The following is a 23,999-nucleotide window of genomic DNA, read 5'->3' on the forward strand; positions in this document are numbered from 1 at the left end:
TTGTGAGGAAAATTTGTTTTTCCTCAGTTGCTTTGCTGGTAAACCCAGCAGCATGTGGCCTATTATCTTCCTGGGTAAAATATCTTTTATGTATATATTGGTATGACAGGCATCCCTTTTTTTCTTTTCACCATTTTACTCCCATAGAGCCAGATTCTGCTCTCATGCATATCCATCCCCATTTACTTCAGTGGGAATTGTGCATGTGTATCTAATGGCAGAAGTTGTTCCTCAGCAGTTAGTGATGTACAAGGGTCTTTTTATCTTGTTCCATTTGTTATATAATTGTCTATCATTACATCTTTTTCTTTTTTAAAAGATATACAGTCTCAATAAACAAAGTATAATATATAGAAATAAAATATCAAAAACTAGTTATGGTCATTGATGGCTTAAAAAACCAAACTGACAGAAAGCTATAAAATTTCTTTGAGGTGGAGCTAAAAATGGCTTTAAAAAGCTTTCCCTAGGTTAAAAAAAATTTATTTCTTGAAGCAAGTGTTTGCTGTATATCTGTATTTGGTATACTTTGAACTAACATTTGATTAGTATTAATATTTTTTTCCATTTTAGGCATATTCTTAAAATGCTTACTATCCACAATGCAAACAGAAACCTCTTGATAATAGGACTCAAGACACTAAACCTACTACTCTCTTCAGGTATTATGCATTCTACTTTCCTAATTGGTATGATATTTTTAATTGTAGACTATAATATAAAATAGGTTATTCAACACATTGTGCCTGATTCTTCTCTGCAATGCACCTCTGTGCAAAGTAGGAGTAAACGCTACAAAATTGTAATAATAGTATTTTGCACCTACTTTGCACTCACTTTGCACAGGTGTATAGAACTCCACTGGCTGCAAGGCAATAGAAAATATAGACTTTCATTTTTGCTTCTAAGAATTTTTGTTCAGAACCATCAGCATTAGCATAGTAACAGATGCTTGCTGAGTAGTTATGTAATTTTTCTTACTAACTGGAAGGGCAAGTTTAACTGATTCTGACATGCTTCCATTTGTAATAGCTAGTATTTCTGAAAAAATCAGATTCTCTTGGAGACACAGTAATTTATATCATTCTGCTCACTAACACACTGATCCTTCTACACCCTGAGAGCTTCCTGTGAGATGCTGAACTTTTTGAATTCCCACTTAAATTAATGGGTATCCCCAAGGGTTATATTCTGCCACCCTTACTCTCACTAAGTAATATCTTACTGTACAAATACAGTAGAACCTCAATTTTATGAACACCTATCTTACAGTCAGTCAGTTATAGGAACCATTTTTCCCGATGGAAAAAAATCACATAATGAAAGTGACATTGTGGAAGAACAAGTCAACATCCCTTCACATTCTGGTGTCTTCTGTGCATTGGAAATAACTTTTCAGTGGTTTGAAGAACAAGAAGAAAGCAATGCAATGCATCATACTGCAAGTTAGGCACCAAACCTACTGTAATTTTGAGCTGTTCAGTTTTATGAATTTTTTGATTTTATGAATTCCTCAATCCCCAATTAGTTCATAAATTTGAGGTTCAACTGTAGTGAGGACTATGGACTTGATCCAAAGCCTGTTGATGCCAGCGGTAGTCATTCCATTGAGTTTAACAAGTTTTAGGTCAGGCCCTATTTGCAGACCAAGGTACTACTCAATATGAACAATAACAATGGCAAAATATGGCCATTAGTGAATGACTACTGCTAGTAGCTTTCCTTCAGTCTCATATGTCCCAGTGCTCCTAATCTATCAACTAGTTATTCTATCGCAGGTTATTTCTTACTGAAACTGTTCCTCCCAGTGCTACAGTAGATGTAACTGATGAATCAAACTTTACCCTTATCACTGCATTTTGGTTGTCTTACCTCAGAAAATGTATTGGAAACTGTATTTTCTGTCACAAAGAACTTTAATTATTCTTTCTTTATATATTATAGTATGTATACTTATATTCCAGTTAGAACTGCCTAGCCAAGGAGAATGCAGAGCTGTAGGACTATACATTCTCTACATACTATAGGTTCTGAATAGAACAGAATAGCTGCAATTGAAATAGTACGCATAATGAATCCTACTTTTCTTTAACACAACCTTGAAAAATTGTCATGAAAATGTATTCGTCCAACAAAAAATACACCCTTCCTGTGGTAATCATTATCATGAAAGAACCTAATGATATTTTACTCATCCATCAGAAAAATTACATGTCATAGGTGAGTGGTTGAGTGGAGTTTTGCAAGGCTGTTTTAACCCTAGCCTTCTGATGAGTTGTTTTATATGGTCACCTATTTACTAGACACTTTCACCAATAGACAGAGTATATCATAGACTTTTAAAGAACCCATGTTAATTTAAAACAAAACTGGTTCAAGACATGTAGAAAATGCCATAAGCATTTTTTATTCTTATAATACAAGCAGTTGGCTTGATGCTTCAGTCCTTATACAGGCAATTGTTCCATTTGGATTTTGCCTGCATAGGAACTGAAGGATTGGGCCTAGTGACAGCAAGTGACTCTGGGAAACCCTTATTTGCTGTAACAACACATGGATTCAACCCATCATAGTGAAGAACAAAACTAACACTCTTAAAGATAGTATGAAATAATTTGTAATTTTATCAATCAAGTACCATGCTTCAGACAGAAATGATCCATGTAGCTTAGTACAGAATGTAATCATGTCTCATTTTCTCTTCTGCTGTATAGATATAATTACAATTATGCTCTTAGATGAAGAGACAGATGTATTTTTGTTGGTGTTTGATGCTATGCAAACCTTCCCAAACAATGAAGAAATCCAGCAATATGGATGTAAAACTTTGCACATGCTTTTTGAGAAAGGTATTTATATTTTTCAGTTTATCATGATGTAATGATTCATAATTTGGGAATAAACTAAAGATGACTACCTAGCTGCAAAAATACATGCTATGAGTTCTGAACTGTGTTATATTTTTATATAAGTAAAGAAAGGATCACACCTCAGTTGATTGGGTGAATCAATACAAAATCCAGCTTTCAAGATCATACGAGAAAATACTCCATTGACTTTAGTGCTGCTAAAAGTCAGTCCAATGTCCATGTGTAAATGTTTTCACTTCAGAATAATTGTGATTCTGATTGTTAATGTTTTTGAAATTACTAAATTTTTGAAGAATTTCACATTTACTGTATAATCATTTGTTATTTTAAATTTTCTTCTGAAAAAGAAAATCTTTATGTACTGAAAACCTGCAAAATAGTTTTTACTTGCCATAGCTGGTTTTGATAGACCATGATATGATTATTAAAGCAGGTCTTGAATCAAATTGAAGCATCTTGTTTTAAAATTAATTTTAAGGAATGCAACACCCTTACTGAGCCCACAACTATCTCTGCTCAACACCTATAAACAAATCTCCACTCCTCTGCTTCTGCCAGAACATATATAAAAATATCAGACAATTAGTATTTCTCTCTCCACCATTCATATGTCACTGTCTTCTAAGCTAATAGGGACAATGGCTATATCTTCACATGTTCTTGTACAAACCTAGCACAATAATATCTCAATTTTGATCACGGTCTCTGGTGATAAGGAAGTATAAATTTAAATTAATATTAGTGTCATACATGTTTTAATTTGTAAAATATAATTTATGTAATTATTTCAATTTTTTTCTTGGATTTGATAATTTTCTTCTTATAATTACTATTATATTATATTTGGACTAAATTCTTTGCTCCTTTATCAAACAAAACTCCCACTGAATTTTGTTATCAATTCAAAATGGAATAAATAAGTGACAGGATTTGGCCACATGAACAAATAGACTAATAATGCAAAACACATGCTCCATTCATTTGACATGCTGCTGCTGAGAATTTTGTCTTAGAATTAATGTTTTCTTGCATTTTTACTCATATAAGTTGGATTATCCATTTATACAAATATAATGTTCTAAAACAACCAAAATTTTAATGCAGTGTACACTGGTAAGCAGCTGTAGTACATAATTAATACACTATATTCTCAGATATGCTTAATACATGACATGTACAATGGCAAAGGCCTACAAAACTAGTAAAAGATATGATGTTATGTCAGTGCTCATTCTAAAAAATAAGTGGAATGTGTCATTATGTCCACACAACTTTAGGGTTTGATCCTCTTTGTAAATACTTTTATTTTCTATAAGAGCTCACAGCTATAAAACCATATCATGACATTGATTTTTAAGCAGTTTTCGTCACTGATTTCAATAAAGTGTTCTGCTTAAAATTCAATTATATAAAATAACTCATTTTAATGTATGAAAGAAATTACCAGTTTTTACACTGCATCTCAACCATATGCAAAAAGAGAAACTGATCAAGTTAGTTAATCCATTTATGTCTACACTACCGCCTATGTCAGCAAAATTTATGCCTCTCAGGAGGGTGGGTTTTTTATGCTGATAGGAGAGCTCTCTCCTGTTGTCATAGAGTGTCTTCACCGCGTGCGCACGCACACACATGCTGCAGCGGCATAGCTGCTGCTGCAGCTCAACCTTAAGATCTCTTACTTATGTAAGCAACAGAGCAGTCAATTGATAGAAAAGAGGTGTTAACGGTTCCCATTTAGTTTGTTATTGTATCATAAAGGTTTTAGCCCAAAGGAAGACAATGCTGAGAAAAGTCTTAAATTATTGAAAGGATTTTAGTCTAGAACACTTACCTTGTGCAAAAGGAATAAAATAAATGTCAGAAAACTTTGTAAAAAAAACAATTGTTTTTAATTAATAGCAAGCTGTACAAGTATATTATTTCCTTAAAACATACTACATCTGTTTGCTTTTCAATTTAGTTCCAGAAGAGCAGCTGACTGAATTTGTTGAAAGCAAAGATCACATGATCATACTGAATGTGTTAAAACAGTTTCAAGAAAAAGAAGATGTAGTACTTCCGGCACTTTATTCTTTACATTCATTAGCTGGTCCATGTAAGTGCATTACTATAATATTTGGGGCTATCGGTCTTTTCAAATCACTCACACCAGGACATTCAGTTCTGAAATGTTCTCTATACTGCTTCATGAATTCCCAGAGTAGTTCAAAGGAAAGCCATACGCATTGGTGCACTGGATGGCTTTTGGCATCTGAGGAGGTCCGGTTTAGGTGGCTGAGCAAATCTGCTTTAGCAGAAGGTGGGAGACTAGAATGTGAGAGCAGCCTTGAATCCCTCTGTGCCCACCCAGTCCTGGATAGCTATTGGCACCTCACAGGCTTAGAACTGCTCGATTGTTCCATTATTTAAGATCCACTCTATTTTTGTTCTTCTTTGGGTGGAAGCTTTCTATAGTCTTTTTTGTATATTTGGGCTACTCTTATAATTAATTATTTGTGAAGTGTATAGAATACTGTTTGTTGAACAGAAGTTTAGTTTGTCATAACTGAGAAATCAAAAAAGTAAACACTTGAAAATGAAGGTGGTTTCTCAGCTGCTAAGAATTATATTAATTAAACATTGTGGTTACTTAGTGCTGAAACAAAATATGTGGCCTCCTTTTACTCTGAAGTAAGCTGCTTCAGAATTCTTACAAGCTCAGTTGGACTCTCCCGCTTGTGGAGTCCCAGAGCTTGGACTCCAGCCTAAGCGCAAATGTCTGCATAGCTATTTTGCAGCCCCGCAGCCCAAGCCCAAGTTTGCTGATCCTGACCAGCTGGGTAGACATTTAATTTCTAGGTAGACATACCCTGACTTAATAGAGGCAGACCTGCTTTTTGTCCCCATTTCTATTGGAAGATGATCTGCTCAGCCTCTTCACTAATCATTAATAAGAATTTTTTGTTGTTGTTTGCTATATACTACTTGCACTTTAAACTAGGTGTAGAAATATTTGTAATTAAAACCTGCACTTCGGCACATCATTCAAAAAGCCAGAAGCATACCTTAGCTGAACACTTCTAAGCATTCTCTATCTATTGAGTGGGCATAGGGCAGAGCTAACAGCCAAAATAAGTGATGTTAACTTGCCCACAAAAAGTAGAGGAGATTAGAATTACAATGGTTAGAGCAGGACACTAGGGGTCAACATTTCTGGGTTGTATTCCAGGCCCTGCCACTGAACTGATGTATTGTATATCCTTGGGCTAATCGCTTAAATACTGTATACTTCTGTTTACTCATCTGTAAAATGTGCAAAGAAATATTTACCTACCTGTTTACAGATTTAATTATTATTTGTAAAGCACTTGGAGACCTCTTTATGAATGGTGCTATATAAGTAAAAAGTATTATTTCTGTTAAATGGCTAACTATGTAATAGAAGCACATCAGTAACAATTCACACTCTAAGTTGAAGTAAAATAGCATTTGTAAATATAGGTTTTAGCTAATGTCTTTCATTGTGGAAATAAGTAGAAATAATAAAAATTGTCACAGTGGCTGAAACCAAAGTATAGATCCAGTTTTTGAAATACATGTGTATATATTCAAACCTTATCATTTAATTTTTCTTATTTAAGAAGCATAACAATGTTGGTTTATTTACTTTAGCCAGCAATGTTGAAGTGCTTATGTCTGGAAATGTTAGATGTTACAATGTCATAGCGGAAATGATGAAAACATTTCCCAACAGTGAACCAATTCAGGAAGTGAGTTGCTGTTTGTTGCACAAGCTTACACTGGGTAAGTTCATGAAACAGTATTTTATACTGAAGTTTTTCATTGTTTGCTTACTTCTTTAACAGCTGACAGTGTTGCTAGTGAAAAGATTACACAACCAGTTAACCTTTATAGATTAATGTTTATATCTAGCCAGGCAATAAAGAATTTATTTGTATTGTGGTAGCTCCTGAGGCCCCAGTCACGTAGACACAACGCTGTACAAATACAGAACAAAAAGACAGCCTCTACCCTGAAAAACTTACACTCTAAGTACAAGCTAAGTTAGAGGAGCTAGATACAACAAACAGACAGGAGAAGCACAAGGCAACAATGACATCTATGTGTGCATAGTATCCAAGCCTTCTTTTTAGAGTTCTTACAGCATGGAAGATAGTTCCTTCTAGGATTTCATATTTGAGGTGCTGATGCGGAGTACCTGAGAAACAACTGATGATACTATATTTTCTTGTAGAAACAACTGATGATACTATATTTTCTTGTAGAAAGTGTCCTTTGGGAACTTATGTATCCTCCTTATAATGCTCCCAAAGATTCACATCACAGTAACTCTTCTTCTGGTCAAGGAAAGTTGGACCAGATTGTTTCTGGATCGTAGAAATGCTTCAGTCTTGACTACGGTTAATCAAGAGCAAAACAAGGTGCTCCTCCACCCTCTCAATGGACGTAGTGTTATGCTCTATAGTCTCTGCAGCCCCTGCTTGCCTGAGAAGTTTGGGTGAAAGTTTAGGACCTGGATTTGGATCTCCTGAATTGTATGACTGCTTCTAGAGTGTCAGTCTGACGTGTTGATATTTTACTTTTGGTTATGCCTGGTGTAACACACAGTCAAGTTAAGTCTTACTCTGTTTCATCTATAGTTTTTATGCTCAAATTAGAGAAGTGGTGAAAGCTTGCAAATTCAATAGCTCATGTTCAACTATGACAAGACAGAATCACCACTCTTGCAGGTCTGAACATGATCTGGTAATTTAAAGGCATTTACAGTACAAAATATGTTCATTATCTGTGTCATATGTTCATACTCATCTCTTTTAGATGAGCCTCTAGAGAGAGGCTCTCAAATTGGTTTATACCTAAGCACCTGAATGCCTGTAAGCTACATAAAGAAATGCAGGAAGAAACAGCTATTTAAAAGAACAGGGCACTACTACATAACAGGATAGTGGGTGAAGAAAAATACTATATCCATTTATAAGGGGAATTAAGTTAGACATTTCAGAGTGATGCAGATGTGCTTAAGGGCTTTTTTAAATTTGAGCCGTAGAGCTCAATCCTGCAAGGTGCTGATCCTGTTTCTCCTATTGAAGGCAATAGAAATTTGAGAGTGCTCAGCCCCTTGCAGGATCAACTCTATAATGAGTTGGAGTAAGTAAGGTTCGCTTCCTATTGTGTGTCAGAAAAGCACCATCAGACCACAAGTGGTATGTTCTTCAGTTTTACATTTCATCTGAAGGGCTAGAGAAAACTTAGTCCTTTTTAAACCTTTGATTTTTTTTCTGTCATATTGGTAGAGTGATTCAGCTCTCTCTTAATTAAGAATTACTAAACAAAATTAAATATCAGGTACAATAGATGTAACTAGCAGAATATGTTTAATGAAGTGGGTACTCCTAAAGTAAGATGTACATGTAGTATTTATTTTCCTTGGGGGGCATAGGGAAATTTGGTTTTTATTTGTTTGTTCTTTGCAGTATTCCTTACATTGAACCTACGGCAGGAAATGCTGCACATACCATAGTAAATGTTTCTTTTTAGAGATGCTCATTATATATACAACAAAGATATTTATCTTTCTACTGTTTCAAAATGTGTAAACTCTTTTAGAAGCTTGTGCTAAACCCTGATCTATTTTGTGTGGAGAAATCTCTATTTCAGAATATAGGTCAAAACAGTTAAATAGCTTCTCCTATAGGGTCAGTCAAGTGTCAGTGCAGAAATCAAAGTTCAGGTCTATACTTTAGCTAGTCATTTGAAGGCAGCAATAGCTTGGAAATAATGCAGTGGCTGCACACTCTGCCTTTTGACAGAGGTGGGCACTTCATTTCGCTCTTCATTAACACTTTCTGTAGCTGCCTAAAGGAATGGTGTTTATAGGCGCTAGAGAGTCACATCCAGCAAGTCTCATCTGAAGGTAGATAAAATCCTCTTTGAAGGATTCAGTGGAATATAGAGGATCCTCAGGAGTCCTTCCTACATGAAAGAGGAGGAGAAACCAAAGTACCCAGTTCCCTGTTTTTCTTATTCTTGGCCAGTTATCCTCATTTCACAAAGCAATTTACTTACTATGTCAAACAAATTAACTGCCTCATCTGCTGTTTTTCTTCAAGCACAGTATGTGTGGATGTAGCTATATTGTCTCTGTATATAGATCTAGCTAGATATATTCAGATAACATTTTAATCTATTTTTAGGAAATTTTTTCAACATTCTGGTATTAAATGAGGTACATGAAGTCATTGTGAAGGCTGTTATAAGATACTCTGAAAATGCAAAGTTACAGGCTGCAGCACTCAGTTGTTTAGCTCTCCTCAGTAAGTAAATTCCTTCCTAATTAAACACTTATATATTCTCAGTTGGTGTGCTAGCATAATTTCCTGTGGTTTCATAATTCTTCTGTATTTTGTCATTAGTAGATTTCAAACAGGAGTAGGGCTTAACAAGGCTAGGTATGCAACAGTGTTTTTTCCTGCTTACCTGTTAGAGCTCATTGTTTTGTTGTAGCATGCCAGTATCTGTACCAGTTAACCGCGTCACCTACCCTCCACTCAGTTGGTATACTGTTTTGATGAGCACTAACATATCTATTCATAGGCTGCAATCCCTTCTTAGTTTAAAAACTGAGGGTAGTGAATGTAGGAATTCTGAATCTAAGGTCGATGATTGGTTTGTGTATCTGCATACTAATACCGCTATGGCAGTTTACTTCTGTTTCCCAGCAGGATGGTGTCTGTGTTCTAGAAATAAACTGAAAGTTTTTTGAGCTTTATTTGAAGCTGCATTAAGGCCACAATTTCTAAATGTGGGTGTCTGTTAATTTGTTAGGGGTGTGATCCTGTAACCCCTTACAAATGTGAATAATTCTGTGTCACATTGCAGTCAGTTGGGTTGCTCATGTGAATAAGGGTAGCAAAGGTGTAGCAGATAGCAGAATGGTGCCTACTTTGTGTAACCTTTAGTACCGTGTTGGCAACCATTCATTTTCATAAGTACTGAAATTCACTGACAATTTAAAACCAGCTTGTTTAAAATCACATTTTATTTTACTCTTGCCCAATACTTCTCTTAGCCAGTTCAATGTACCCTTCTTTTCCAAATGACAGAAGAGTGCTGGAAGATCATGGTGACTCTGTGATGAATGGCAGTGTAGAAGTGTCATAGGGTCATGTTTTAACATCTGCAGTATTCTTTGTGAACATGAAAATAAACGTATGCATGCATTTTTAAATTAGAAATGTGGCCTGAGACAGAACTACATTTAATTTAAAACCCTCTTGTCTGTAATAAACTTTTTAAAATATTTTCATAATGTCAAAGAAAATGAGAAAAATCTGTTGCAGAACTTGTGTCAGAAATTTTCATCCTTCCTCGAAGGGACTGGCTTATATCACCTTTCTCTGGTAAAATCAGCTTTGGCTAAATCTGATTTAGCCGCATAGGCAGAGATGAACACCCGCGTAACTCAGAGTGAGAACAAGTCCTAAATCTTTTATTTTCACAATAAATATTGATTGTCATTTTATTTTCAAGCGGAAACAATATTTTTAAATCAAGACTTAGAGGAAAGAAAAGAAGAGGAAGAGAGAGAAAAATTATATTGGCTGGAAGCATGCTATAAAGCATTAAAATTGCACCGAAAAAACGTAGATGTACAGGTAAGAATTTTGGGAGTGTGAGTGTGTGTGAGAGAGAAAATTAAAAAAATTAAATGCACAAGTTAAGGTGTTTAGCAAAGTAATTCTCTCAAATGTACTAAAATTATAGTTTGGAGAAATAAAGATTGGGTTTTGCTTAATTATTAATAATGGCTTCTCATGATAGAAGTGCAGACATGTTGGCCCCACTCTTTTTCACAGAAAGGTTCTTTCCACCTGTTAGAGGGTGCCATGATTTAGAGAAGCAAGAGAACTCAAGATTGTTAATAAATAAATAAATAAACCCCAACAGGCTGTAAAACAGTATGTTCATTCAGTTACAATATCTTCTGTTGTGTCCATCAGATTACACCTTTTATAAGAGTGAGACCCACTTGTGAAGAATATTCTTCTCTTGGCAAACTGAAACAAGTTAAATATTCCCCCAAATCAGTAGGTGAATCTTGACTAACAAACTATTTATTTATAGTAAAGGGAAGTCTGAATAAGGAGAAATGTATCCTATTTGTGATCATCATTAGCTGACATGACGCTGAAAATGATTTATTCTAGCTAACACTGACTGGTCAGTAATGGTCAGCATAGTGTCAGCTAACTCAGTTCTTCACATTCATGTTTGAACACAATAACATTTTCTCACATAGATAAGCTCTTGATGATTGAACTGGAGTTAGGAATCAATGCTTGTCACTTCTCCATTAGTTCATCTCCTCAATGGGCTGGTCTCAGTCACTTCTTCAGATCATGCATATGTAGTCAGTAAGGGTATAATTCACAGGTGGTACAGAGGACCAATGCAAGACCTTGTAGGGGGCTGAAGTGGGGCCTGGGATTGTACCCAGTAGCCTTCATACCACAGTATAAGAGAAAGAAATATAATTGTTTATAAATTTAACCCAAGAGCCACAAGTCTCTGAAAAAAAGAATGAGAGACATATAGCTTGTATGGTCAGTGTCTGTTCCCTTATCAACTTGGTATTACTTAGCACAGTGGGAAAAAGAGATGGTCCATGGCTTGTTTGAACAAAAGCAAGCCAGAGAAATTCCTAAACTCTATTTATGAAATAAAACATCAATAAGAACATGAGAGGGGTGTGTGTGTGTGTGTGTGTGTGTGTATATATATATATATATATATATATATATATATATATAATAGAGTGAGGCTTTCTGTCATCATAACAACCTGGATAACAAATTGTGACTGAATTAGTATTTTTATTCATAACTGTTTGTTTTTTTATCTGTTTTTGATGTGTTAACATCAACAACAGAGTGGCAAAAATAATGGAACTATTTATAAAATGTCTTTAAAAATAATTTTGTAGCTATTTTAAATTGTATTTGTTTTAAAAGTATTTTATTTTGCTCTTGTTTTAAATTCAGGGGGCTGCCTGTTGGGCTTTGAACAATCTGTTGATGTACCAATGCAACCTTCATAAGAAAATTGGAGATGAAGATAAACAGTCAGTAGTAATAACTTGAACTATATATTTGGGAGCACGGAGGGGTTCAAAACTCATTGTTAGGTCACGTGGGTTAATTAATTGACTTTGTTTCCCTTTTATTGCTTTCTAATTCATCAAAATGGGCAGGGCCAGCAGCGATACCTGGGGCAGAGGATGCTGCCTGAAGACACTCAGCTTGCTGCTGTTCCCAAAAGATTAGGGCTGGGAGAGGAGCTTGAACCACCTGGTAGCTTGGGAGAAAAAGATGAGGAATAAGCCCCCAAATTAGATGGAAAGCTGAGGTGGAGGGGGCACTACTGGAATCAGGGAGGAGAAGCTGGACATGGGCGAGACAGAGGTAGAATCTCTGTTACCTCCTTCTCAGAGATGCCATGATAGCCAAATTTGAAATACAGTTTATTGTATTCTTTTGTGGACCTTGACTGATTTAGACAAAGCTCCCATTTAATGTCAGGGAGACAGGAATTTGGCCTAATATGTGCAGTTTGCAACTATTTAAAGGGCTTTCTCTTTAACTATTGCAATGGCAAAATATTAACAACCTAGTATTATGATCTACAAAGAATAATTTCACTTAATTCTAATATAGATTCCTAAACATGTATTATAATCATTGTAATATGGCCATTATACAGTGATTTATTTATTTTTGTGAAAGGTACCCCATACACAGAGAAGCAATGCTAGCCATGCTGATGCATTCCACAGCAAAAGAAGTGTTTCAGGCAGCTGCTAATGCCTTGGCAACTTTATCAGAACAAAATGGTAAGGAAATTTAGTACCAGATACCCTCGTCTTCACTGTCAGCCTTCATCAACAATTCATTACAGTAATATTATAGGATACGTTTACATTATATCATCAGGGATTAGGGTTCGGAGAGCTCATGCACTGAAAGTTAAGCATGCACATAAGCATTTCCAGGATCATGGCCCTCGTTCTGTTGCTGCTCCTGCCCCTGATAGTCTTAGGTAGAGTGAGGCACCCTAACACTCTAGTGGGGTGGGAGGAGGTATTGTTTTATGATCTCTGTGTGTATATAAAGTCTGCTGCAGTTTCCACAGTATGCATCCGATGAAGTGAGCTGTAGCTCACGAAAGCTCATGCTCAAATAAATTGGTTAGTCTCTAAGGTGCCACAAGTACTCCTTTTCTTTTTGCGAATACAGACTAACACGGCTGTTACTCTGAAACCCTAGAGACTGGCACCCTAACACTCATTCCCCAGGTGAGACTGCATTATGTTGTCACTAGACCTCCAGGCCCTCCCAATACAATTATTTACAGATTGAACTGTATAGTACAATGTTGTTGATGCATGTAACAATATTTCTTTCTGCATAAACCCAAATCATGCAGATGTATTAGTTACATGTGAGCAAAAAGTTATATATTTGGATTTTATAGCTATAGATATACAAACACACAGTATGTATACATTATGATATACAATTTTATTACAACAAGGAGTGGAATTTTCAAAGGTGCTTAAGGGAGGGAGGTATCCAATTCCCATTGAAATCGTATGGGAGCTGAGAGCCTAACTTACTTAAGCTCCTTCTAAAAATCCCAGCCCAAGGTCTTTGAGTTTTGCCTTTTTTTTTTTTTTTTTAAGTTCTCCCACTGCTTTTTTTTTTTTCCCTTTTAAAATAACGTACTTAACGCAGAAATAATAGGTGGGGAGAAGCATCTTGAAATCTACAAGTACAATCTATAGTCAATTTACATAATGGTTTGAAATGTACATACTAGCTTCTGAAAGGCAGGAGTTAATGATAGTTATGATGACGAGTACAGGATGCAGTGTGGTATAAACACGACTATTCTATTCTGCAGTGTTATTTCAGGTATGATGTACTCATTACTTAATAGGAATCAGATCTCAGTTATGGATTAAAGTAAATGGAGTTATGTTGGTGAAACTGAAAGACTTTGGACCCATGCAGAAAGTAACACTTATTTTTGGAGCCTTATTTTGAAAATTAAAGTTTTCGGTTTCCTGCGTGATCACAGAAGAACAATTCACAGTAAAAGTTATTTTGAAATAAAATAAACAATTAAAAATAGACTCAAGGATAAATCCTGCATCCCATAATGGTGACTTTGCATAACTGGAAATATTGGCTGTATTTGTTCCCATTAGGCACTTTTAAGATCCTAAATATATGGGCTAAGTTGTGCAAATACACTCTACTCCAGCCTATACTATTTTCCATTCTAGTTTGTACGTATATAAATTTGTAAATAAAGTGTTAGCCTTGCAAAGTCTTACACACATGCATAACTTCAAATGAGCAAGACGTCCTATTGACGTCAGTAGGACTACTTGCCTTCTCCTAGTTAGAAGATGCACAGATGTTGGCGGGATCACAGCCTAAATGAATATATACATGAATATATATGTTTGTTCATATCATGCTTTCTCATGTTGTAGTAAGTATTAGAAAGGTTCTGTTGGCAAAAGGAATACACATTAATGCATTGGACATAATGAAGAAACATTCAGACTCCCCTGAAGTGGCTGAAAGTGCCTGCAAAATGCTGAATCGTGTTTTTGAAGGAAGGTAAGATATATCTAGTAATGTGGGATCATGTGGTGATCTCGTGCAGGTTTTAAGACATATTTAAATAATTGACAGTTATTTACTTCATGTAGGGTGAAAATTTACTGCAGAGCTGAAGTCACATAGTCTGAATTTCATAAGCCCTAGGGTCAACTGTACAGAGGGGTGGGGTAAAGAGACTACTCCTGAGTCCTTTGAACCCCCAGAAATGTACAGTGGATACCATCACTAAATGGACTGTACAGGCAGCCTGTAAGCCACAGTGAATTCCATGTAGAGCTGAACAAATATTGGACATTTTCACAAACATTAATTCCAGTTGCTAAAGTAATTCCCTTTGATGGTGTTTGTTCCACCTTTATACTCACTTTCTGCAGATATTCTCACAAATGCATTTATTGTTCAGAAAGTTGTCAGAAACAGAATGTTAGCAGACAAATTTAGAACTCCTAGCCATGAGTACCCGCACTGGAAACTTGATTCTAAGTGTTACTTATTCAGTCAAGGAACAGAAATATCCTATGTGCCTATCAAAACAGCTCAGATTTTGAATGTTAAATCATTTCAACAAGCTGCACATGAATAAGCTACAAAAGAATTATTCACAGGAATTTTGTGTCAAATTTCAAGTAATAAATGAAGAATATCATGAACCTTTCTTGGACAACTCACAAAAAGTGAAATTTGTCAAATTTATTACAAATTACTTATCCAGTTCTTTTTCATCCGTCCAACTATCAGAGTTCTTTTCACATAGTCTGATTGCTCAGGCTGTGTGCTGGGATGAATTTCACTCTAAAAATAAGCATCTCACTGGTCAACATAGCCTATCTACTAAGTAGGCTTACTTCTGTGGGAACCATTTCCCCCTAGTGCTTTGCCTCACTTAAGGATTTTCTGAATGGCCTTAAAGATACTGTAACCTGCTGTCATAACCATACAGCTAAGGGTAGCCTAGAATTCCTCCTTACCTGTAAGGGGTTAAGAAGCTCAAATAACGTGGGTGGCACCTGACCAAAGGGACCAATGGGGAAAGAAGATACTTTCAAATCTTGGCAGGGGGAGGGGGAAGGCTTTGTTGGTGTGTTCTCTGGGGAAAGCAGAGAAGCATCAGGTCAAAAAATCTCCTTCTCTTATAACCATCCTGTACAAGTCTCTGATATTACAGAAAGAGTAAGTAAATAAGGCAAGGCGCGTTAGATTACCTTTTGTTTTCAACTTGTGAATTTTCCCTTTGCTAGAGGGAGGTTTATCCTGGTTTTTTATAACTTTAAAGTTTTGCCTAGAGGGGAATCCTGTGTTTTGAATCTGATTACCCTGTGAAGTATTTACCATCCTGATTTTACAGAGGTGATTCTTTGACCTTTTCTTTAAATAAAATCCTTCTTTTAAGAACCTGACTGATTTTTCCATTGTTCCAAGACCCAGGGGTTTGGGTCTTTTGATCATTTCGTAACCAATGGGTTAGGATATTTTTCTCAAGCCTCCCCAGGAAAGGGGGTGTAAGTGTTGGGGGGGGGGGGGGGGGATTGCTGGGGGAAGAGGAACTCCAAGTGGTCCTTTTCCCTGGTTCTTTGTTAAATCGCTTGGTGGTGGCAACATTACTTAAACCCAAGGTACAACGGAGAATTTGTGCCTGGGGAGTTTTTTAACCTAAGCTGGTAGAATCTTTCATGCGGGTCCCCACATCTGTACCCTAAAGTTCGGAGTGGGGAGGGAACCCTGACACTTGCTTAGAAATACAGTAATGAATTGGGCCACAATCTTGCCAACGCTTTAAGTGTGCGAGTAGTCTCATTGGAGTCAGTTGGCATGATCATCAGTGCTTCCAGGATCTAGGCCAGAGGTGGGCAAACTACAGCCCGTGGGACCATCCTGCCTGGCCCCTGAGCTCCCAGCTGGGGAGGCTAGCTCCCGGCATCCTCCCCTGCTGTCCCCTCTCCCTGCAGCCACAGCTCACTGCGCCGCCAGCACTCTGGCCCGCTGCTCCTGGTGGGTGGGTGGCATGGCTGGCTCTGGCATTGTAAGGGGGTGGGAGGTCCCGGGGGGCAGTCAGGGGACAAGGGGTGATTGGATGAAGCGGAGGTTTTGGGTGGGGGCGATCAGGGAACAGGAGGGGCTGGATAGGTGTGGGAGTCCCAGGGGGCCTGTCGGGGCAGAGTTGTGGATAGGGGTTGGGGCAGTCAGGGGAGAGGGAGCGGAGGCAGGGTTGGATGGGGTAGAGGTTTTAGGGGGTGGGTAGTCAAGGGACAGGGAACGGGGGGGAGGGGTTGGATAGGCATGAGAGTCCCAGGGGGTGTGGATAGGGGTTGGGGCAGTCAGGGGACAGGGAGAAGGGGGGGTTGGATAGTGTAGGCGTCCTGGGTGGGCGGTTAGGGGCAGGGGTCCTGGGAGGGGGCAGTCAGGGGACAAGGAGGGGGAGGGGGGCTGATGGGTCAGGGATTCTGAGGGGGGCAGTTGGGGCAGGAAGTGGGAAGGGCAGATGGGGGCAAGGGCCAGGCTGTTTGGGGAGGCAAAGCCTTCCCTACCTGGCCCTCCATATAGTTTTGCAACCCTGATGTGGCCCTTGGGCCAAAAAGTTTGCCCACCCCTGATCTAAGCCTTGCATTGCATTCAGTCCCACAAATTTTGATTCAACTGTCCCTATTTACCTAAGCAATCTCATTAGACTTTATATGATATCATTTTACTTTGACATTTTCATTGTGTTATATCCTTTTTTTATAAAATGCTAAATTGTCTCATTTGTAAAGTAAAAACCAGCATATATGCATACAACAATGGAGTAAACATTTCTGGGAAAAGAGAGAAAATAATCCCAAGGCACTGTTGCACTGGCAGGCATCAAGATTACTGTGGTTTTAAGAAAGTTAAAAAGAATACTACGGCTCTCAGTACCATGAAGCTAAACAAATTTTCAGTTCCTTTTTCCATTTCCTTTTCAGAACAGGTGACAATAATAAATAGCATGCAAAGAAAATCTGTGCCTGAAGTGTTTTAACAAGTACAAAATTACAGCTCTGTTTTGGCTGATACGGATATAGAGTTAATCAAAAGTTGATAAAAGTGCTGATAATTTTCTAATTTATGTGTAAATATATAAAATCCTGACTTAAGACTTGAAGTCTTACACTTAACTAAGTATATTTTTAATCTATTTTTTTCTTTATCCTTTAATCAGAGATGGAGTTCACTCTACTTGAACCAGATTTTTATAAAAAAGAAGGTTCTTTTCAAGCCAAATTATTGTAATTCTTTATGGTGGTGAAATCTCTTATTTTCCGTTTCAACATGATGTAATGAATGAATTTGCATGCCCTGTTCTTCCAAATTGCTATAACTGGGAGCCATTGTTTGTCTAGAAACAGTTGAATTAAAAGTGATAGTTGTTCTTCAAGTAGCGTCCCTGTGGTTGCTCCACTGTAGGTGTGTCTGCATCCCTGCACTGCTAATCGGAGAAGTTTGGTAGCAGTGTCAACTCAGTCCATGCATACGCTGCTCCTTGCCTGCCACAAGGCTGGCCAGTGTGCTCTGTTGAACCCTCCTCCGTTCCTTCTCAACTGTCCTTGGCTAGTAATGGAGTTATAGCTGTCCATTTGTGGGTCGTTAACTCTTAGAATTGCTAATTTTTACCTTCCGTCAAAGCTTTCTTTCTTTGTTTTTTTTATTTTATTTGGCCGTGCCTAAAAAGAAAAAAAAGCTTGTCTCCCCCAACCCCAATGTGTGGGGGGAATCCCATGGACAAGGATGCCCAGCTTGTCCGCCTTCAAAAAGTACCTCAGTTGCAAGGAATCTATCCCAGTGATTGATGAACACTTGCAGTGTGTTCGCTGCCTGGGAGAGACGCACATTCCACAAAAGTGTGGCTTGTGTCAGCAACTGAAGCCCAGATCCAGAAAGACAGAGCTAAGACTCAAACTCCTACTCATGGAGTCGGCCATTCAACCTCTGCAGTCCCGGCAGGAGCTCTCACCACAACCCTTCAAAGGGAGATGAACCCACAGAGATGAGCCACTCACATAAGGTCTCTAAGAAAAGGTAAGTGAGTCCCCATAGAGAGCCCCAATCAAGCTGGAAACTATCAGTACCAATGGCACTGAAGCCATCTAAATCTGGTACCCAGGGCAAGTGTGATACCAAGCTGACTGAGCAAGGTTAGACTACCTAAAGACCCAATGGGCAAGGACAACGAAGCACCGGTACTGTGGAAGCGCGAAAACATAGAAGATCCTCTCCGGGAAAGGCTCCCTCAGTACAGATGTCAGCACCAGTACTGACCCCAATGTACCAGACACCGACAGAACTCACTACCAGGTCCACCTCTCCGCCCAATCGGTGCAAGCCTCTTGGGACAGACAGCCACCTCCACTACTGACGCCTTCCACACTGCCAGATTTCTGGTGTGCAATGGATCTTTCGGTGTCTGATACACCGGACTTGCTCCTACTCAGTACTGGGGCCTCGTTACAGAGTTCACCCAGAGCCGTGGACTTACCAAATTCTTCCTGCCTTGGAAGAGTCAGAAAGTGAGCAAGAAGACATGGATTCCCACTGCTCTTCTCACTTGTCATATGGGGCTTAGTTTCACTATGGACATCCGACTTATTGTCCCCCTGGTTTGGTCAACTGTGGTACCAACTGCCAGGCCCCTACCCATCACAATAGCCATACTAGGACCCTTGGCAGGCTCAGAGACAACAAGCCTCCCATGCCTGTAGTGTGGCACACCAGCAAACAAGGAGACACTCTTCTTCAGCTGCAGCTTCAGGAGCTTCTGAACCCCTTGAACAGGCAAGGAGGAAGTAGAGGCTGAGGTGGAGGAGGAAGTCACTCCTCAAGCCCACTTATCGTCATCACCAGATGAGACAGTGATGTCCTCTCCACCATTGACGGTTGATTTCAAATTATTCCAGGACTTAGAATCATAGAATCATAGAATATCAGGGTTGGAAGGGACCCCTGAAGGTCATCTAGTCCAACCCCCTGCTCGAAGCAGGACCAATTCCCAGTTAAATCATCGACTTGGCACAGGGAGTGGCTGAACCCCTGCAAATACTGTTATAGGAGGTTACTAAGTCTCACCACAAGCTGATGGACAACATTCCTCCACCTCCTCCAGAGTGGCTCTCCCTATTAAGGAGATACTCCTGGATCCCACCAAAGTCATATGGCAGAACCCTGCAGCAGTCCCACCAACATGCAAGCTGCTAGACAAAAAGTATTATGTGCCAGCAAAGGACACTGAGTTTCTCTTTTCCCATCTGCTTCCGTATTTGATTACTGTGGATGCAGTCTATTCTAAGGGCCGCTAGCACCAGTTCAAATCCACCCCTTATGACTGGGACTGGAAATGCCTGGATCTGTTCGGCAGGAAGGCATATTCCTCCAGTTCCGCATAGCAAACTACCAAGGGCTTTGTTGGCAAAATGTAACGACCAGAACTACATGGAACTCAGTTCCTTTTATTGAGCAACTTCCTGATTCTCACAAGAAACAATTCAAGGCCATAGCCTATGAGGGCCAACTGGTCAAATGTCCCTCCAGTCCACACTAGATGCAGCTGACACGGCTGCACACTCCATTTCCACAGCCATTGTGATAAGACTGGCTTTGTTGCTTCATTTATCCAGCTTCCCTAAAGAAGTCCAAACTTTAGTGGAGGACCTTCTTTTTGAAGGGACGAAGTTATTTGCCAAGAAAACCAGCACATCCCTTCACATGTTGAAGGATTCTAGGGCAACTCTTCAATCCCTTAGGATCTATACTCCTGTCTACAAAGGAAAGTACAGCCCTCAGCCACCGTTCAAGCCCCACTCACAGTACTCAGAGATTTTATGAGCCACAGAGGAAGAAGTCTAGGTTCCCCGGGCGACAGCAGTCAGATTCTCAACCGACTTTCTCTTAGCTCCCAACTTTGAAGTGGCAGTTTTGATGGGTTGGTTGAGGTGCCTGTAGAACATTCTCCTCACTAACCGCACCTATCCCTTTTGGAGACCATCTTATCTCGTTCTGAAGCATGTAGGAATGGATAACCTCTGACAATTGGATGCTGGAGATGATCCAAGATGGATATGCCATCCATTTCTCCTCCCTCCCCCATCCCAAACACCCTTCCCCATCCCTCTTCAGGGACCCTTCTAATGAGAGTCTGCTACATCAGGAGGTAAGCCATCTCCTCAGTATAGGAGCCATAGAGCCTATGCCCATACATCTAAGAGGCAAAGGTTTCTATTCTTGCTACTTCCTAATACCAAAGAAAAAGGGAGGTTGGATACACATACTGGACCTCAGAGCGCTCAGATATATGAAGATGGTCACTCTATCAATGATTGATTTTCTGCCCTCAATCTCCAAGATGCATACTTCTACATTTTCATCATACTGAGTCACAGATGTTACCGTAGGTTCATGCTAGGCCAAGAGAACTACCAGTGCAGAGTACTCCCTTTTGGCCTCTTGTTGGCCCCCAGCTTATTCTCTCAGTGGTAGCAGCTCACTTATGCTCTCGGGGAATCATGATTTATCCTTACCTGGATGACTGCCTTCTCAGTTCCTTTGCCAAAGCCCAGGGAGTCACCCAGACACCACTGAATCTGTACCAGAATCTGGGTCTACAAATAAACATTAACACCGGTACAAGACTAGAATTCATAGGAGCTGACCTTGACTCCATCCAGGCAAAAGTGTTCCTCCCACCACACAGATTTCTCAGCCTATCCACGCTGTTAGAGACAATACAATCCAGCTCCCAAATCTTGGCCAGATTGCCTCCAGCTCCCAGGGCATATGGCCGCAGGCACATCGGTCATAGCTTATGCCAGACTGTGCATGAGATGCCTCCAAGCCTGGTTCAGTTTGGTTTACAGGCCGAACAGAGATCATAAATTTTTTTCGATGCCCAACAAGGTCAAGTAATCCATGGACTGGTGGAAAGACCCAGTAAATGTATGTACGGGAATTGCATTTGTTCGGCCTCCCCCATCGTTACTCCTGATCACCAGTGCATCCCTCATAGGCTGGCGTGCACATCTCAGTGGTCTCATGGTGCAGGACAAATGGTCACCATCTGAAACATGCCTTCACATCAACCTCCTCAAACTCAGAGTGGTCAAATGTGTGTGCTCACTTCCTCCTGCTGATCTCTCTCGCGCACGCACACACACACACACAAAGCCATGATGGACAATGTGGCCTGCATGTATTACATAAACCGTCAAGGAGGGCCAGATCACACTCCCTTTGTATGGAAGCGCTAAAGCTATGGGACTGGTGCATTTCCCACAATGTCATAATATCAGTGGGAATACCTCCCAGGAATACACAACACAACAGTGGACAATGTCAGCTGCAAGTTCTCACTCTACCATGAATGGGAAATAAATGGAGTGGTCCTACACGACATATTCCAGCAATGGGGGACACCGACAGTAGACCTGTTCACTACTTACCAGAACAAGAAATATCCTCAGTACTGCTCCAGAGCACGTATTGGATGACACTTCATGAAGGACACTCTCTTCTCATGGGACAAGGGTCGTCTTTACACCTTTCCCCCCATTCCCTCTAATTCTGAAAGTCCTGTTGAAAGTGAAAAAAGAGAAAGCAAACATCATTGATTGCTCCACCTGGACCAGGCAGATGTGGTACCCTTACCTGTCACAGCTGACATTATGACCACTGATGACTGTTCCAATCACTCCATATCTGCTGTTGCAGAATGCAGGACGCGCACTCCATCCCAACCTGCAGATTCTGTGACTCAAAGCCTGGTTCCTTCATGGTGTTAGCACATCTTGCTCTGAGGAGGTACTGGAGGTGCTGTTACACATCGGAAGGGAGCTACTCATTCTACCTACTGTGAGGGAGTCAGACCAGAAGGATATAACATTTGGGGAAGGCAGGTATATCAGCCTCGCATCGGAAGGGAGCTACTCATACTACCTACTGTGATGGAGTCAGACCAGAAGGATATAACATCTGGGGAAGGCAGGTATATCAGCCTCAGGATCAGCAGGTCCCTGGAGAGCCAAACAAAGGCTACTCCAGGCCAATCAAGGCACCTGATGCCAATTAACCAATTAAGGTCATTAGGCTAATGGAGACAGGTGGAACCAATCAAGGTCTCACTCAGACTGCTTAAAAGCTTTCCTTTCCAGTTCCCTGGAGAGAGCCCAGGTGAAAGGATCTGGAGGAGGAAGCATTGCTGTATCCTGAGGTAAGGGTGAAGCTAGGAAGAGGGGACCATGGGGGAAGTGGCCCAGGGAATCAAAGCAGCATTTAGAGGTGGAGGGAAATGCACAGCTGCTAGCCTTAGGATCCCTGGGCTGGAACCCGAAGCAGAGGGTGGACCCAGGTTCCCCTCCCCTCTCATACTCTACAGAGATCCCCTTGAGAGGGGAAGCAAGACTTGGCACCTCCTGAATGGACCTAATAAGCTCTATGGAGCAACAAAGACTGTGGGGTATTTCCCCTTTCCATCTCCCATACTGGCCTGTGATGAAAGTAACTCAATAGGCTGTGACTCTGGCCACTACACTCTGAAAGGAAGGACACATTGGGGCCTTAGTGAGTTTGAGGCCCCTGGATCTGCCAGGAAGTGCAGGACCCACAATTACAGGCTCGAAACTTTGTCACACTACCTACAGAAATGGAAGAGATTTCAAATCTGGTGTCAGCCCAAAGGTGTCACCTTAAATGCAGCCACCCTACCAGTAATCCTGGATTGCCTGTTAATTCTCAAGAAATTGGGTCTATCAGCTTGGTAAAGGTTCGCCTAGCAGCAATTGCAACCTTCCACCAGGGGGTAGAAGAATACTCAGTCTTCTCCCAGCTGACCACAAAGAGGCTTCTCAAAGGCATAGCAAACCTCTTTCCCCAACCCAGACCTCCCACTCCTCAATGGGATCTCAACCTAGTGTTAAAAGGACTGACTAGACAGCCATTTGAAACCATGGCCACTTGTTCATTAACTCACCTTTCAATGAAGATAGCATTCCTGATTACCATTACCTCAGCAAGGATAGGGGAAATATGGCCCTGATGACACATCCCCTGCCCTCCTTTCACTGTGTTCTTCCCTGGCAAAATCACTCTTCAACCACATCTGAAATTCACTCCCATGGTGACTTCCACTTTTCATATAAATCAGCTTATTCAGCTTTCAACCTTTTATCCTAAACATCATCAGGATAATAGAGAAGCCATCCTCCATATGCTCAATGTGAGGAGAGCCATGGCCTAGAACAAGAGCTTTCAGAAAATCTCAGACTCTTCCTCTCCATTGGCAGATAGGTCAAAAGGTACTGCAATTTCAGCTCAAAGATTCTCCAAATGGGTCTTGAATTGTATCAAGCTCTGTTACCAGATACATAATGTAGCACTCCCATCTTCAATACGCACACATTCTATGAGATCAGTCTCCTCCTTCATTGCATCCTCC

At 39.9% G+C, this 23,999-nt stretch overlaps 1 protein-coding gene across 2 annotated transcripts in view; it reads left to right on the forward strand.

Moving 5' to 3' along the window:
- Positions 1–23,999, forward strand: part of LRRK2 (leucine rich repeat kinase 2) — a 119,819-nt gene that overhangs the window by 22,291 nt on the left and 73,529 nt on the right. For both annotated transcript variants that reach the window (XM_077835196.1, XM_077835206.1), the window contains exons 4-12: positions 574–662; positions 2,715–2,849; positions 4,834–4,968; positions 6,525–6,656; positions 9,068–9,187; positions 10,404–10,528; positions 11,915–11,994; positions 12,656–12,762; positions 14,431–14,560. In XM_077835196.1, the coding sequence (XP_077691322.1) occupies positions 574–662; positions 2,715–2,849; positions 4,834–4,968; positions 6,525–6,656; positions 9,068–9,187; positions 10,404–10,528; positions 11,915–11,994; positions 12,656–12,762; positions 14,431–14,560 (1,053 nt within the window). The remainder of the gene's footprint in view (positions 1–573; positions 663–2,714; positions 2,850–4,833; positions 4,969–6,524; positions 6,657–9,067; positions 9,188–10,403; positions 10,529–11,914; positions 11,995–12,655; positions 12,763–14,430; positions 14,561–23,999) is intronic.

The sequence above is a fragment of the Eretmochelys imbricata genome, chromosome 1 (genome assembly GCF_965152235.1).
Source record: "Eretmochelys imbricata isolate rEreImb1 chromosome 1, rEreImb1.hap1, whole genome shotgun sequence".
NCBI lineage: Eukaryota > Metazoa > Chordata > Testudines > Cheloniidae > Eretmochelys > Eretmochelys imbricata.